Raw genomic sequence first — 16,904 nt, forward strand, 5'->3', positions numbered from 1 at the left:
GTAACTTATCCAAGAGAAACTGAGGGCAGCCAGCATACAAAGAATTACAATAGTCTAGCCTTGAGAGGACAAGGGCACAGACCAGAGTTAGAGCAGCCTGAGGAGTAAGAAAGTGGCGAATGGATGTGATCTTTCACAGCTGAAAGTATGCCGATTTGCAAGTTTGAAGTACTTGCTTGGAAAATGTCATTATTCTCCAGGCAGATACGTGGTTTGGCAGATATTGTTAATTAAATGAAAATATTTTTAAAAGATTATATCTCTTGAACCGCTTCATTGATCGACGTGAAACTTCATACTATAGTAGAAGTCATGAAGTGTAACATGTGTGCAAAATTTCAAGATGATTGGATGTACGGTCTGGAAGCTAGAAGTTGTTATTTTGTGAAGAAGAAGAGTCTTCATGGTTGGGCAATGAATTATTTATCACACTGTACCTGAAGTGCAGGCAACGTATGAAACGATCTCACGGGATATTTTGAGCATCAAATAAAATTCTAATATCAGATTTGTCAATCGCAGAGGTATATTAACACACGACTAAAACAGATTTGGAAAAATTCTGAATATTTTTGACACGATCGCATTTCACACAGAGAAGCTGCCAGTTGTCATGGCTGAAGAGGAGGAAACTTTGCATGGGCTTCTCAGACCATCTTACTATAATTCACCAAATGTCCGTCTGTCTGTCTGTCCGTCCATCCATTCCCAGGTACCGCAAAAACGGCTAAACTGATCGCAACTAAATTTTGTGTGGGTAATCATGGGACCCCCTGGAGTAAAATTGGCTATATTGTTTTTGACAATATCAGCTTTGGTCTCCAGCATTTTCAGGTTTGGACTCCCACCTGACGTTATTGTCCTGGGTACCGCAAAAACAGCTGCACTGATCGAACGATACACCTCCATGCCCATGGGATTCCAACGGGTGACCCCACTAGTATAAATAATTCTGTCAAAGTGATGTTCAGGTTTATTTTCTATCAAAATCGCTTTTTCTGCAGTCATTGCTCGGATTGACAGGAAATTTTCACCACAGGTGCACCTGGGCATGCAGAATATTTTAAGGATAATTATGACGTCACAGGTCATGTGGTAGGCCGCCATATTGGACAACCGAAAAACTTTACATCTCTATATCTCCAAAAGCGCTGCGTAGAAAAGATTGAGACATATCTCATTGTAAATAACTATCCCTGGAGCATAAGCCTTGTGAATGACGATGTCATATAATATATTGTTGCGGATATGAGATTGGCCTCCATCCATATCCGCTTGTAAATATTCCCCTATTTCCCCAATACTTCCCAACTATCCCCAATCCCCCATTCCCTAGTCCCATTTTCTGTAAACAACACTCTGTAGACCCGACCTTCCCCTATTTCCCCCATTAAATGTCGCATCCAGGTCCACCGCATCTCACGTAGACAACTATAGGACATCTTGCTAGTTATTCTTAGTCTATGTCAGTTAAGGACTCGTTTCCATTAATTCTGACTCTTCGTTGCACCAGAATGTGATTGTATGGCACCGTTAGAAAGTTTAGGACCTCCCAATACCTCCCCGCAGCTCTTCCTCATGGTACAACAACAACAACAACAACAGCGGCGGCGGCGCGGGGAGTGTGCGTCCTCACTCCGGCTTGGTTAGCCGCCATTGAACATGTGCTCCGACGGGGTTACCACGCAGGGGCTCGCTGTCAGCTCCTCGTCAAGGGCGGAGCCCGGTAACCCCCCGCACCCAATAGAAGCGGCGGACCGATCCCATCTGGGGCGGGGCCAATGAGCCGAGGGCGTGTCACTCCCCGCTGAGCATGCGCAGGAAGAGGGAGGTGGCGTCAGATGCGCCCTCAGCTTGGAGAGAGAAGACGCCACCTCCGAGCGCTGAAATACCTCCCCGCATCTCTGGACCGGACCGTGTTGATTCTGCCCCTGAGCCAAGGTGCACCTTGTGCTATCGACTGCCTGTCCTCCCCTGCCATCAATCCCCGTGTAAGTCAGCCTTGTCCCGTTTGTCTGTGGTCTGTCGGGGATAGATAAGACTGTGTCTAAGTGCCCATCTTTTCTGTGCTTTACCTCTTACCTTGTAATCTACCCCTTTTCTGCATCACCAATTATATCCTCCTCCGGAGGTCTTGAGAACTGTACCCCCTTGTGTCGTTTCATTTATCCCAGCCGTTGTGTCCTTTCCTTCATTGATTTAGCGTAGCGCGATTCGGCCAACGTTCGAGTGGAATCGGGCGGGATCGGGTTCTAATCGGGGAGTAACTGTTCGGACGCGGTAATACACCACCGCTCGGTAAAATAACATCTAAAACCGCGTCTGTAACAATTGGTATCGGGAAGTGGGATTGGACCCGAAGCGCGCTTCACGCGCTCGAAATTATTAACGGCGAAATTTGATTTTGTTTTACAAAAATAAAAACCCGAATTTTGAAAGTCGCGCTATGGCGGATCAAGACGGCTGGGTTCCGGTAGAGGAGAGTGAGGCAGGGTCGATCCAGGACCCAAATTGAGGGACAAGAGGAGAGCGAAGCAGTGAGGGCGGCAGGTTCGCAAAATGGCGCCTCGCACATGGCTGCGGCGGCCGCACCCGCTGCACAAGTGGGAGGGATGGCCCAAATGCAGGCCCTCATGGAGCAATTTATGGCGCAAATGCAGGCGTCCCTCAACCTGCAGAAGGACGATATGAGGGCTAATAGTGAGCAAATGAGGGCTGATAGTGAGCGATTGGGTGAGCGATTGGAGGGCCAAATGGGGGTAATGGGGAACCGGATGGATGCTCAGGGTGAGCGATTGGAGGGCCAAATGGGGGTAATGAGGGACGAAGCGAGGGGTACCGGTGAGGGATTAGACAAGAAATTAGAGGGGTTAGACAATGGGATAGAAGGGGTGAAACATGGGTTAATGGGGGTGGAAAATAGAATGGCTGCCCAGGAGAATCAGATAGAGGGAGTGAAAAATGGGTTAGAGGGGTTAGAAAACAGTATGGAAGGCAAATTGAGGGACATGAGGGACCAAGCGGAAAGGGAAGTTAAAAAAATGGGGCAGCAGATAGAGGGGGTCAGAATGGGGGTAGAAACTAAATTGGATGCTCACAGGGAGGAAATGGAGCAGATGAGGGTGGCATCTGGGCAGGAGATGCAAGTGATGGGAGAAGAGATCAGAAGAGGTGTGAGTGAGGAGGTCGGAGGAGTGCGCGAGGAGGTGAGGCACTGTAAGGAGCGCATGGAGAAGGAGGTGAGAAAGGGGACTGTAAAATTGCAAGGTGGTATAGAGGAGTTGACGCTGGGAGTAGAACAACTGACAGTGGGACAAAAGGAGTTGGGGGAACAGGTAAAGAAGAACACAGCGGTAATAGAGGGTTTAAAATCGACACAGAAGGAGATGAAAAAGGACGTAGGGGTAATTAAAAAGAGTGTCAGACGGTACATGAGGACCTGACGAGGAAAATGAACAAGGTGGTAGAGGTGATGGAGGTTAAAGAGCGGGAGGTGCGGGAGCACATAGAAAAAAATAAAGTGGAGTTCGAGGAAGAACTTAAAGGGGCGCACGAGGAGATGAAGGAGGTGAAGCAGAAATTAGAAGAAGTGGAAGAAGGGGTGAGCGAAATTAAGAAGCGACGGAGAGAGGATAAGAAAGAGATAAAGGAGGAAGTAAAAGAATTGGTCCAAAGTCTGTGTTCGGATCGTGATGATGTGCTCATTAACCGGATGAGGGATTCGCAGGTGATGGAGGAGAAGCGAAGAGAAAGAGGACCCGGTGTAAGTGGTGACCAATATGGTCGTGCGTATGATGCGCCAGGTGATTTAATAAGCTTGGGGGTCGAGATAGACCCGGATGTTCGTGAGAGGCCAAGAGTGAGGTGTATGGCTGGTCCGGAGGGTATGGAACGAGGGTGCGAGCGAGAGGGTCCGGTGATGGGAGAGGTGCGAGGTGTGGGTGAGCAAGGTAGTGGTGGTATGGAATGGGTAGCGGGTTGCGGAAGTGTGACCCATGCATCGACACCAACAGGGGTAGTTTTTAGAGGGACAGGGGAGGCACAAGAGCCCCTTGGGGGTAATGTACTGTGGGGGCCCGGCCGGTTCGGCCCCGCGCTGACCCCGCAAGGGGCGACGCACGGGGTCCGGCAGGCGGGCAACGACTCGCATACGAGGTGGTCCCACAGGGTCCCACTCGTGCCGTATGACGGCAAGAGTGATCTACGCGCGTACCTGGCGCAGTTTGACGGTGTGTGTAAGGGCAACGGTTGGGGTGAGGACGAAGGTGGAGTACACTTGGTGGCCGCATTGCGCGGCGCGGCGGCGGAGGTGCTGACGGCATTACCACCGGGTGCTCTCACCCTGCCAGCCCTCCGCGACGCCCTAATTAATCGATTCGGCGTTGAACAGCAGAGCGAGCTTGTTAAAGCTCAGCTCGCGCTGCAAAAACGCAAGCCCCAGGAAGCCATCGGGGAACTTGCCCACGACATTCGCCACGCAGTGGGGATCGCACATGCTAGCATGGCAGCGGATTCCCGGGAAAGCCTGGCGCTGGACCATTTTATCCAGGCCCTCCCGGATATTGAGCTCCGGCAACAGCTCGCCATGTGGCGCCTGCAGACTCTGAGCCAGGCGGCTGACGCTGCGGCCCGTTGGGAAGCAGCGAGGCCCCTGGCCCGGGGGAGCGAGCGTCACGCAATGGCGGTCCGCCAGGTGGGACCCCCGATGGAGGGCGGACCCCTTAGGGGGCCCGCCCCCGACGTGAGTCCTGACCTGGCGGGCATGGTCCGGAGGCTGGTGGATCAGCGCCTGGCGGGACCTGGACCATGGCAGGCAGCCCCGGAGGTGGCCCGCGGTGGACCACGAGCGGGTAATCCAATTCGGACCTTCAGGGGGGGAAATTTGGAATTCCGGAGACAAGCACCTTATCAGGTGAGGTGCTATACTTGCAACCGTCTGGGTCACCTGGCGCGGCACTGTCGAGCCACGCGCCGGGATGATCCCCGGCGGTTGAGGTCCTCAACTCCGCCCAGAGGGGGGGGGGGTAGCCGACCCCAGACACCCCCCCGCCAGACCCCGGGAAACTAGAAGGTGTCGGGCACGTAGGGCGGTGTTCGGCAGAAGAGGATGGAGGAGAGCCCTCATTGACGCGACAGGTCATTTATTGTGGCCAAATTGGAACCGGTAGCCTGACAATCAGATGCAAAATTGCCGGCGTGGGGGTAGACGCCGTAGTGGACACAGGAGCTAGCGCCACGATCATCAGCCCTGTGGTCCTTGATTCGAGCGCAGGTGGCTGGGATAAGATCCAGTGCCTGCAAAATTATAGTTTGCAACTTGCTACCGGGGTAACGGCCCCGATCATAGGGCATGGTTCTGTGACCCTCAAGTTAGGGTCGGTAAGGAGGGAGATAGATGTTTGGGTGGCGGAGGTGTGAGACCCATGTTTAATAGGGTTGGATTTGTTGACTGCCAGCGGTTGTAAAATCGACTTGTGCCGGGGGATCCTGCAGGTGGGAGTAGAAGAGCTGCCGTTAGGGGGAGTGAGCACGGCCGAGAGAGCGGAGCTGGAGGCTTCCGAGGCCGTGACCATTCCCCCAAGGGCCGAGGCGATAGTGCCGGCCCGGTGGGCAGCTCGCCCAACATGGCAGGAGTCCTGCGGCCTGGTCGAACCGGTGGCAGCGCAGTCCATACTGGGTTTAATCGTGGGCCGCACCCTTGTAAAAACGGACGGACCGGTAGTGGCCGTCCGAGTAATAAATATAAGTACAGAACCACGCACTATAGCAAGGGGCACGAGGGTAGCTGGCTGCACCCCAGTTGAGGAAGTCGCGACAGTGAGGGGCGAGAATGTCCAGCCGAGCCGGCCCCGGGGGGAGCCTTCAATAAGAAGTAGGAATTGGCCCGATCCCATTTGCGAGATGGTAAATCGTAGTAGTGTAGAGTTGGGAGGTACCCAGAGGGAGGCCTTACACGAACTGGTTGGGTCCCATTTGGACCTCTTCTCCCTGTCCACCGAGGATATTGGACGTACGGGCCTGGTGAAACATCAGATCCACACCGGTGAGGCCCGGCCTATTCGTCAGGCCGCCCGACGGCTCCCTTGGAGCAAGAGGGCGGAAGCTGACGAGCAGATTGAAAAAATGCTCGACGCAGGCGTGATCGAGCCCTCGGGAAGTCCTTGGATGTCACCTGTTGTGCTGGTCAAAAAGAAGGATGGGACCACGCGGTTCTGCGCGGACTATCGCCAGCTAAACAACGTGACACTCAAGGACTCATATCCCCTGCCAAGGATTGATGACACCCTCGATGCCGTTGCGGGCTCAAATTGGTTCTCAACTTTGGACCTCAAGAGTGGGTATTGGCAGGTGGAGATGGATAGGGCAGGGAAGGAGAAAACGGCATTTTCCACAGGTAAGGGACTGTATCAGTTTACTGTGATGCCGTTTGGTTTGTGTAACGCCCCCGCCACCTTTGAAAGATTGATGGAGCATGTACTAGGCGGCATGCCATGGCAATCATGCCTGGTGTACCTGGATGACGTCCTAGTACATGCCAAAACGTTCCCCCAGGCAGTAGCTAATTTGGACCAGGTGTTCGGGTGCCTCAGACAGGCAGGGTTGAAGCTGAACCCGAGTAAGTGCACCTTGTTTGCCAAGGAGGTGGCCTATTTAGGCCACGTCATCGGTTGCGAGGGGGTAAAAACGGACCCAGACAAAATTAAAGCGGTAGAGGAGTGGCCCGCACCACGTACCATCAAAGAGGTGCGGGGATTTTGGGGACTCTGCTCCTACTACCGGCGCTTTGTGGCGAAATTTGCGGAGTTGGCCCGTCCCCTCCACCGGCTTACGGAGAAGGGGACGCGATTTAATTGGACACGGGAGTGCCACGAGGCCTTCGAAAAATTGAAGGGGTGTCTAACATCCGCACCCCTTCTAGCTTACCCCACTAGCAACGGGGCATTTACCCTGGACACGGATGCGAGCCAGGAAGGATTGGGCGCAGTTTTGTCTCAGACACAGGAGGGCGTGGAGAGAGTGATTGGTTACTATAGTCAGGCCTTAAGTAGGCCCGAGCGAAATTATTGCGTCACTCGCAAAGAGTTATTGGCTATGCTGGCTGCCATGAACCATTTCCACCCGTACTTGTACGGGCGGAAATTTTTGGTTAGAACTGACCATTCCTCCTTGCAATGGCTCCTTCGGTTCAAGGAACCAGAGGGCCAAATTGCAAGGTGGTTGGAAAAGTTGCAGCAGTACGATTTTGATGTGGCCCATAGGGCCGGGAAGGCCCATGGTAATGCGGACGCACTCTCTCGGCGTCCTTGTCTGGGGGAAAACTGCAAATTTTGTGCGAGACACGAGGAGAGGGAACAATTGGGCGATTCGGACCCGACCCTCGTTGTCCGGGCAACCCGGGTGAGAGGACCAATTTTGCCACTAACCGCAGATGAGGAATTCGGAACTTTGGCTTGGAGCGCGGCCCAGCGGGAGGACCCCGTACTGGGGCCAGTGCACGAATGGGTGAGATTGGGGCAAAGACCAAAGGGGGAAGAGGTCACCCCCCTCGGGGCACAGACCAAGGCGTATTGGGCTCAGTGGAAAACCCTGGAATTGAAGGATAACATCTTGTATCGCAAGTGGGTGGAGGTTCCCTCTGATAAAACTTCCTGGCTGGTGGTAGTCCCAAATAAATTTAAGACCGATATATTGCAACAGGTGCATGGTACCCGCCCCGGCGGCCATTTGGGCAGGACAAAGACGACATCGCAGGTACGCCGGAGGTTTTATTGGGTGAATATGGGGCGCGACATACAGGACTGGTGTCGGAGATGCGACGCCTGTACTGCCAAAAAGGGACCAGCACGGAGGATGAGGGCCCCCCTTCAATTACACCAGGTGGGGGCCCCCCTAGAGCGGGTGGCCATGGATATCCTAGGCCCACTACCCCGCACCCGCCTAGGTAATAAGTACATCCTCGTTGTGATGGACTACTTCACCAAGTGGCCGGAGGCCTACGCCCTCCCCAACCAAGAAGCAGGGGTGGTAGCGCAGGCCTTCGTGGAAGGATTTGTGTGCCGGCATGGGATTCCACAGGAGTTGCACACCGACCAGGGACGAAATTTTGAGAGCAAATTGCTAAAAGATGTGGGCAGTCTCCTGTCAATTCGGAAAACAAGAACAACGACTTTAAGACCTCAATCTGATGGGATGGTGGAAAGATTCAACCGAACTTTAATCCAACAACTGGCACTGTTCACCGCCACCCGTCAGGATGACTGGGACGAACATCTCCCTTATTTGCTCATGGCCTACCGAACCAGCCAGCACGGGGCCACCGCATGCAGTCCAGCGTTGCTTATGTATGGGCGGGAGTTACGGGCTCCCGCCGACTTGCTATGCGGTCCCGTGCCAGACACAGTGGTTAACCCGCCGAGGGAGGGGTACGCACGTCACCTAGAGGAAGGCATGGAGCTAGTCCATGCCTTCGCCCACCGCCAACTCCATCTGGCGGGGGAAAAGATGAAGCGCAGGTACGACCACCAGAGCCAGGGGAGTCAGTACACTCCGGGGATGAAGATTTGGTTCTTCAATCCCCGGAGGAGGAAGGGTAGGTGCCCGAAACTCACCTCTCCCTGGCAAGGCCCGGGGGTCGTCCTGTCGCAAGTCTGTGACGTGGTAGTAAAAATCAAAATGGGGCCACGAGCCCTCCCTCGGATCGTCCACGCCGACCGGATAAGGCCTTACACCGGCGAGCAGGCGCCCCCGTGGATTGCCTCGGCTTTAGATGCCGAGGCGGGACCCAGTACCTCTGAATAAGGGGGGCTTATTAGTGCCAGAGGACTGGGGGATTGATGAGCGATGGGCCCGGTGGGTAAGGGTGGCATCCCTGCTACCCTTCCCATGGTGGGGCAAATGCGCTATAGTTTATGGGGTGTATGGCAGTGAAAACTAGCCCGGGTGGGTTAGGTTATATTGTGTGTAGGGATCTAGCGAAGATGACATTAGGTGACGTTAAGGTTAGTTAGTGACAAGGATACCTGTAGTGGGGACGCAGGTAGGTTAGAGTGGATGATAATGACGAGGGAGTGCAATAGTTTAAAGGGACGACTGGGAAGCGCAAGTTTCAGAGGGGAGTAGTTAGATGAGATGATGCTGTGTGAGAACTGGACAGGTGTGTGGAGCAGTGGATGAGTAGTGAGTGTTGTGGATCAGCGCGAATGCGCTTGGGGGAGAGAAGGGTGCAGGCGGCACCAAGTATAAGCACAGGTGTGCAAGTACAGGTGTGTGGAATACATGGAGTATTGGAATGAGTGGTGTGGAGAGAGTTGGAGTAAGTGGTACGGAGTGGTGTGCATGGTGCGAAGGTGTGGATGGGGGAAGAGTGGAACCCCTTTCACGAGTACCCGGGGCAGGTAGTGTAAGTGTTAGGTAGAGGGTAAAGGTAAATTGTGGTTGGATATTGGCATTTGTGGTGCGGTTGCAGAATGGTATTGTGGATGGGTGCATTAGTGTTGTGGAAATGGCTGGGCGTGTAGCCTGTTAGTGTGTGTAGTTGGTTTGGGCACTCCACCACTGTGAGGATGTCGGCCAGGTGAGGCCGCAGGTGGGCTCTGGGAGCCGTTAGTGTCAGTGGGTGCCTGAGGATCCCGGGTGTGGATCGGGCAGCCCGTGCCAGAGAGGGCACTGAGGGGGTGAGAGTGCGAGAGGGCCTTCCCCAGTTAGTTAGGTTAGGGTGAGGAGCAGGTAAGCTCGGGTGGCAACTACAGTGGTGGAGGTGTGCAGGTGGGTAGACCTGCTGGGAGAGCTACACGTCACAGCCCAGAAATTGTGCGAGGGCACCGAGTGATGAATCGGGGGAGTGAGACCCCAAATTGAGAAGCACCACAGTTTGGTCAATGGGAATTGGTTTTTAGAACCCATAGTGTAAGTTGGCCAATGGATTGGCAGGGAAAGACCCCGGGTAATGTAAAGGTGTTAAAGTCATTTAGGAAATAGTTAGGATTGATGAACCTGTCGCACCATACGCAGCCACTTACCTGTGGTGATGATGACTCCACACCTGTGTTCCTTTGTTCTGTGTTGCAGGAAGTGAGAATTGCTGTGTGGATTTGTGAGACGCATCACGACGTGGATGAGACATTGGGGTGATTCCATCTCTCCCTCCTTAGGAGGGACTGATGATGAATTGGTGATGGCAAATTTTGATGTTGAGTTGGAGATGGCAAATTTTGATGAGAGTTGGAAATGGCAAATTTGATTGGTTAGGAGGGAGAGAAGACGAATTTGGTTTATGGGAGGAACGGGGAAGAGAGTAGGGACGTTTGTTGATGTGTAAAGTAGATGTTTATGGGTAGTGTTGTGTTGTGTGGATACAGTAAGGGGTAAGGGAGGGGCAATGTAGGTTACCTGGTGGGGGGGGGGGGGCGTACGGTAGGAACGTACCTGTCTCACCTGGTTCCCATGTGCCCCTAGTGTGCATTACCTAATATTGCGTGCACTTTTGCGCCCTTACCACCTTACTCACTTGTCTTTTCTTTTGTCTCCCACCTCCGAGGATCTGGCTTTGGGGCAGAGAGAGAGGAGAGAGAGGTGCTGGCTCCGCAGTTGTGGGCCTGTACTTTCGCTGCTTGCTGCCTGGATCGATACACCATATGGACCGCAATTTTTGTGGCCGCCCACAATGGACCGCAGTTCTTTTGCGGGCAAGCACCACCCGTTGATGGACCTCTGGGTCAACGTGGCACCTATGCCATACAGGTGAACCACTTATAGTTGGCCCCCCTGACGGCCACAGTTTAGAAATGGACGCGGTTGGCGCCTTTCTTTATTTCTAAAGAAGCCAGAAGGCCAAGGCACTCCAGGAAGGCAAGACCAGCGGCAGAACATCGGCCGGCTGCGACACCACCGGTGACGATGAACACTTTATTGGTGCGCCGGATGGTGCTGACTGTGTGTATGGGGTGGTGCTTTTGGTGCTTGGATGGGGTGCTCTGCACATTATTAAAGGCCGTAAGGCCACAGGGCACTCGTGGGTTGGTGTATCGATGCTGGCATGCGTGCTCTCTCTATGCATAACATCTGCATGTGTTCCTCAAAGAACAGGTCCTGGATCGTAGTGTAAATATCAGTGTAGTCTTGTATAAATGATGCTCCCTACCGGCTGTATGTTTAGTTTGAGGATTCTTTCCGCGATTCGATCCTGTGGGTGTGTTTCTGTGAGGAGAAGGGTGCAACGTCGCAGGGGGACATATTTACTCATTTGTGAACATCTGTAAAACTGTCGCACTCAGGGTTGAGTTAATAGTAGAGGGAACTACATCTGAGTGCCACACTAAAGTAAGTAAAAATTTATCGGGTTCGGGACGCCCCGAGGTAGAGAAGGGTGCAATGTTGCGGATATGAGATTGGCCTCCATCCATATCCGCTTGTAAATATTCCCCTATTTCCCCAATACTTCCCAACTATCCCCAATCCCCCATTCCCTAGTCCCATTTTCTGTAAACAACACTCTGTAGACCCGACCTTCCCCTATTTCCCCCATTAAATGTCGCATCCAGGTCCACCGCATCTCACGTAGACAACTATAGGACATCTTGCTAGTTATTCTTAGTCTATGTCAGTTAAGGACTCGTTTCCATTAATTCTGACTCTTCGTTGCACCAGAATGTGATTGTATGGCACCGTTAGAAAGTTTAGGACCTCCCAATACCTCCCCGCAGCTCTTCCTCATGGTACAACAACAACAACAACAACAGCGGCGGCGGCGCAGGGAGTGTGCGTCCTCACTCAGGCTTGGTTAGCCGCCATTGAACATGTGCTCCGACGGGGTTACCACGCAGGGGCTCGCTGTCAGCTCCTCGTCAAGGGCGGAGCCCGGTAACCCCGCGCACCCAATAGAAGCGGCGGACCGATCCCATCTGGGGCGGGGCCAATGAGCCTAGGGCATGTCACTCCCCGCTGAGCATGCGCAGGAAGAGGGAGGTGACGTCAGATGCGCCCTCAGCTTGGAGAGAGAAGACGCCACCTCCGAGCGCTGAAATACCTCCCCGCATCTGTGGACCGGACCGTGTTGATTCTGCCCCTGAGCCAAGGTGCACCTTGTGCTATCGACTGCCTGTCCTTCCCTGCCATCAATCCCCGTGTAAGTCAGCCTTGTCCCGTTTGTCTGTGGTCTGTCAGGGATAGATAAGACTGTGTCTAAGTGCCCATCTTTTCTGTGCTTTACCTCTTACCTTGTAATCTACCCCTTTTCTGCATCACCAATTATATCCTCCTCCGGAGGTCTTGAGAACTGTACCCCCTTGTGTCGTTTCATTTATCCCAGCCGTTGTGTCCTTTCCTTCATTGATTTAGCGTAGCGCGATTCGGCCAACGTTCGAGTGGAATCGGGCGGGATCGGGTTCTAATCGGGGAGTAACTGTTCGGACGCGGTAATACACCACCGCTCGGTAAAATAACATCTAAAACCGCGTCTGTAACAATATATATGAATGATCGTTTTAAGGCCATTTTCCCCGCTGCCTCCAATATGACGTCATAATTCGACAAGTACAAAACTTTATCCAATCAGGATGAAATTTTTTGAGCATCATCTCGGGATAAATTAGTGGATAAAAATAATAATAATAATGTGAAAGCAGGGTTGTTATAAAGTGTGGGGATGTGTGTGTGTGTGTGTGTGTGTGTGTGTGTGTGTGTGTGTGTGTGTGTGTGTGTGTGTGTGTGTGTGTGTGTGTGTGAGTGTGTGTGTGTGTGTATGTGGGGATATGTATAGGGGTGTGTGTGTGTGTGTGTGTGTGTGTGTGTGTGTGTGTGCATGCGTGTGTGTGTGTGTGTGTGTGTGTGTGTGTGTGTGTGTGTGTGTGTGTGTGTGTGTGTGTGTGTGGAGGGGTGTGGGGGTGCGATGTGTATGTGTGTGTGTGTGTGTGTATGTATGCGGGGATGTGTGTGTGTAGGGGGGGATGTCTGTTTGTGTCGGGGGGATATGTGTGTGTGTGGATGTGTGTATGTGTGTGTGTGGAGGGGTGTGGGGGTGCGATGTGTATGTGTGTGTGTGTGTGTGTGTATGTATGCGGGGATGTGTGTGGGTGTGGGGGGGGATGTGTGTATGTGTGGAGGGTGTGCGTGTGTGGGGGGGGGGGGGTGGGATGTGTGTGTGTGTGTGTGGGGGGGATGTGTGTGTGTGTGGGGGGGGTGGGTGGAGGGGGAGTGTGGGTGTGTGTGTGTGTGTGTGTGTGGGTGTGTGGGTGGGGCTATGGGGGATGTGTGTGTGTGTGGAGGGAGGGGGATATGTGTGTGTGTGCATGCATATGTGGATATATGTGTGTGGGGGTGTGTGTGTTTGTGTGTGGAGGGGGGATGTGTGTGTGTGTGTGTGTGTGTGTGTGTCTGTGGATATGTGTGTGTGGGGGGGGGGGGTGATGTGTGTGTGTGTGTGTGTGTGTGTGTGTGTGGGGATGTGTGTGTGGGGGGGTGGGGGTAGGGGTGTGTGTGTGTGTGTGTGTGTGTGTGTATGTGGGAGGGGGTGTGGGGGTCTGTGGCGGTGGGTGTGTGGGTGGGGCTAGGGGGGATGTGTGTGGGTGTTGGTGTGTGTGTGTGTGTGTGTGTGTGTGTGTGTGTGTGTGTGTGTGTGTGTGTGTGTGTGTGTGTGTGTGTATCAGGGTTGTATCCAATGGAGTTGTGTCAAAGCAAGTCCAATGAAAGTGGGGTTGTATCAAAAGCGGGGTTGTATGAAAGTGGGAAGGCGGAAGAAACCAGTCATCACTGCCAGTAGTTGTAAAGTGGCAGTTCTAGTTACTCTTCTTTTTTCTCTTCAGAGTCCTCGTAGTCTTTTGGGTCCTTTTGGTCATTTGGGTCCTTGGGGTCTTTTGGGTCTTCAGGGTATTTTGTGTCTTTTGGGTCTTCAGGGTATTTTGTGTCTTTTTGGGTCTTCAGGATATTTTGTGTCTTTTGGGTCCTCTGGATCTTTGGGGTGCTCAGGACATTTCGGTCTTCTGGGTCTTTGGGGTATTTAAGGGTCTTTGGGGGTATTTAAGGGTATTTGGAGTATTTTAGGTCTATGGGGTAATTTGGATTTTTGGGATCCACTGGGTGTTCAGGGTCTTTGGGGGTCTTTTTGGTCTTTGGGGTAGTTTGGGTCTTTGGGGCCTTTTCAATCTTTGGAGCCTTTTGGGTGTACTGGGTCTTTTTGATATTTTGGGTCTTCAGGTTTTTTTGGATCTTCATGGTCTTTAAGGGTCTTTGGGTTATGTTGAGGCTTTGGGGTCTTTTGGGTCTTTGGGGTCTTTGGGGTCTTTTTGGTCTTCTGGGGCCTTTCAATTTTTTGGTCTGCAGAGTTTTATGGGGCTTTGGCGTCTTTGAGGGTCTTTGGGATATTTAGGTCTTTGGGGTATTTAAGGGGGTCTTTGGGGGTATTTAAGGGGGTATTTGGGGTATTTTGGGGCTTTGGGGTCTTTTGGGTCTTTCAGGGTCTTGAGGTATTTTCAGTCTATTGGGTATTCGTAGTCTTTGGGGAAACTTGGATCTTCATGGTCTTTTGAGTTTTCATGGTCTTTTGCATCTTTAAGGATTTTTGGGTCTTTTGGCTCTTTTGGCTATTTGCGATATTTTGGGTCTTCAGGGCCTTTTCGGTCTTTAACGGTCTTCAGGGTCTTTAATGGTCTTCAGGATCTTTAGGCTATTTTTGGTGTTTGGGGTCCATTGGGTCTTTGTGGTCTTTGGGGTCTTTTGGGTCTTCAGAGTCCTTTGGGTCTTCTGGGTCATTGGGGTCTTTTGAGGCCTCTGGTTCATTTGGGTCCTCTGGGTCGTTTGGATCCTCATGGTCATTTGGGTCTTTTGGGTGTTTTGGATCCTTGGGGTCTGATATATCTATCGATATATATAAATATATATACACACACATATATATATATATATATATATATATATATATATATATATATATATATATATATATATATATATATATCGCAACGTGCGCAGACGAGCAGTGCCAACCGACGGGTCCTCCAGCTTTATGCCCTTCCAATGGGTGGCGGGCACACTGACGCCTCGCCCGACAGGTGAAACACCTGCAGGGCAACGGTTTATTGACTGCTTGGGATGCAACCCAACGCAGACAGCTCAAAGGTGCGTGCACATACCTCTCGGCTATTCTGCCAGTCCTTTGCCCTTTATGCCATTGGCTAAATCAGAGGGAGGGAGCAATTATTGACATGCGGAGAGCGCTTTCCATCCGAGGATATAAATAGCCCTGCCAGGGACATCACCACGGAAAGATCGGACATTTTCTCTCGTGGCAAAAGAACACTTCAGGAGCTTCGTGATGGAACATTTCTTTGGCAACCAGTCTGATGTACGTCTATCTTGTATCCAGCATCGATCCAGAATTTACCGATATTTTCGATATTTAACGTATCTATATTTTCTGAAAAAAGGGGGAAAAACCTGTTTAACTGTCAAATCGGTTTGAGAGAATTTTGGAACACCGATTTTGAACTTGTCGAGACGTTATCAGCTGTTTAACTCTTGTTTTGTTCTCGTTGTTTTTCCCGCTCCATGTTCCGCAGAATTCCATGTACCTCCAGGAGAAGCCAGAAAGCAATGGTGGAACGACCCTGATTTTTTCGTTGAAAGAGAGAGTTGGAGCTCTTGTGAGGGCATTGAAGTTGTTTGAGGTGTGGTGATATTTAACGGATCGATATAATGCTTTCGATCATGATAATCCTTGATTGTCACAGTTGAGATAAAAGGAAAATAAAAATCTCAAACTTGATTCCGAAAGTCGTTTGACGACAAGACAAACTTTTTCTACTCTTCTTTCCGACTGTTGTCCAAACCATTGTTTTTTCTAATGGGGAGAGGGCATGCTATTGGACCATTTTCATTGGCTCTGAGGGTAATCCCGCCCCCTATTTGAACAAGTTGAGGTCATGAAATGTTTGGGAATAGGGTCAGCATAACAACAGGGCAAGCCGAAATGATATCAGTTATAGATAAAGCTTAACATTCTTCCCTTGAATGTTTTGTGCAATTCTCTCTTGTGACCTTTAAGCACTTGGCATTGCTGATTGTGCCCCTTGTGCATATTCATATGTTATATTGAGAAGAGATAAAACACCAGTCCGTGAGAAATTGTGAAAAATGGACTAAAGACTAAATGATGTCATGCAGCACGTTGGCAAAAATGAAATAAATCCACAATGAAATTTCAAGCAAAGCTTCTTTGTATTCCATAACTAAATTGATAACCTGAACGCGTTGTTCAATGTGTTTATATGCATATAAACACATTGAACAACGCGTTCAGGTTATCAATTTAGTTATTGTTAAGAGGTTATCAATTTAAATTAACTGTAGACGGAGTGCGATGGGGGAGGAATGGGGATAATAACAGCCAGTGAAGCACAGACATCACCCACGTGATATATACTGTAACATTCGGGGTCTGCCTAGCAGGCACTACAGACATCGGCCATGATAAAGCCCGCAGTGTTAAGTGTGGAAAGGTTCTGAGAAGATTGGGGCTGGCTCAATAGCGCAGTGGGCTGTTGACACGTTATCAACGGAGGTATCCATGGTTCGAGCCCCACATTGAGTCAGAATTTTTACCACACCCAGCCCCTCGCAGGAATTTGATTCCTGTATATATATATATATTATATATATTTATTTATTATATAGAGCAAACGTATATGGTTCACGATGTATGTATGTTTATATGACGAAAACGTCTTTTTCTTCAAATAAAATTACCACCCTCTTAATTGCGTTAAGACTGCTGAGACCCCTCAGACCTTTGACGACCCTTTAATTCCCACAAGACCCAATATACCCTGAAGACACAAAAACACCTCAAAGTCCCAAAATACCCTTAAAGGCCCAGCGGATCCAAAAGGCCAGGAAGACCCAAAACATCATGA

The 16,904-nt window shown here is 51.2% G+C and overlaps 1 protein-coding gene across 1 annotated transcript in view; it reads left to right on the top strand.

Annotated features, from left to right (window-relative positions):
* Nucleotides 1-15,199: 15,199 nt before the first annotated feature.
* PAH (phenylalanine hydroxylase) overlaps nt 15,200-16,904 on the top strand; it is a 264,258-nt gene continuing 262,553 nt past the window's right edge. Inside the window, exons 1-2 of the mRNA XM_068109782.2 lie at nt 15,200-15,337; nt 15,552-15,659. Of these exons, the coding sequence (XP_067965883.1) occupies nt 15,308-15,337; nt 15,552-15,659 (138 nt within the window). The 5' untranslated portion in view covers nt 15,200-15,307. The remainder of the gene's footprint in view (nt 15,338-15,551; nt 15,660-16,904) is intronic.

Source organism: Myxine glutinosa, chromosome 1 (assembly GCF_964187855.1).
Source record: "Myxine glutinosa chromosome 1, kmMyxGlut1.1, whole genome shotgun sequence".
In the NCBI taxonomy this organism is placed as follows: domain Eukaryota; kingdom Metazoa; phylum Chordata; class Myxini; order Myxiniformes; family Myxinidae; genus Myxine; species Myxine glutinosa.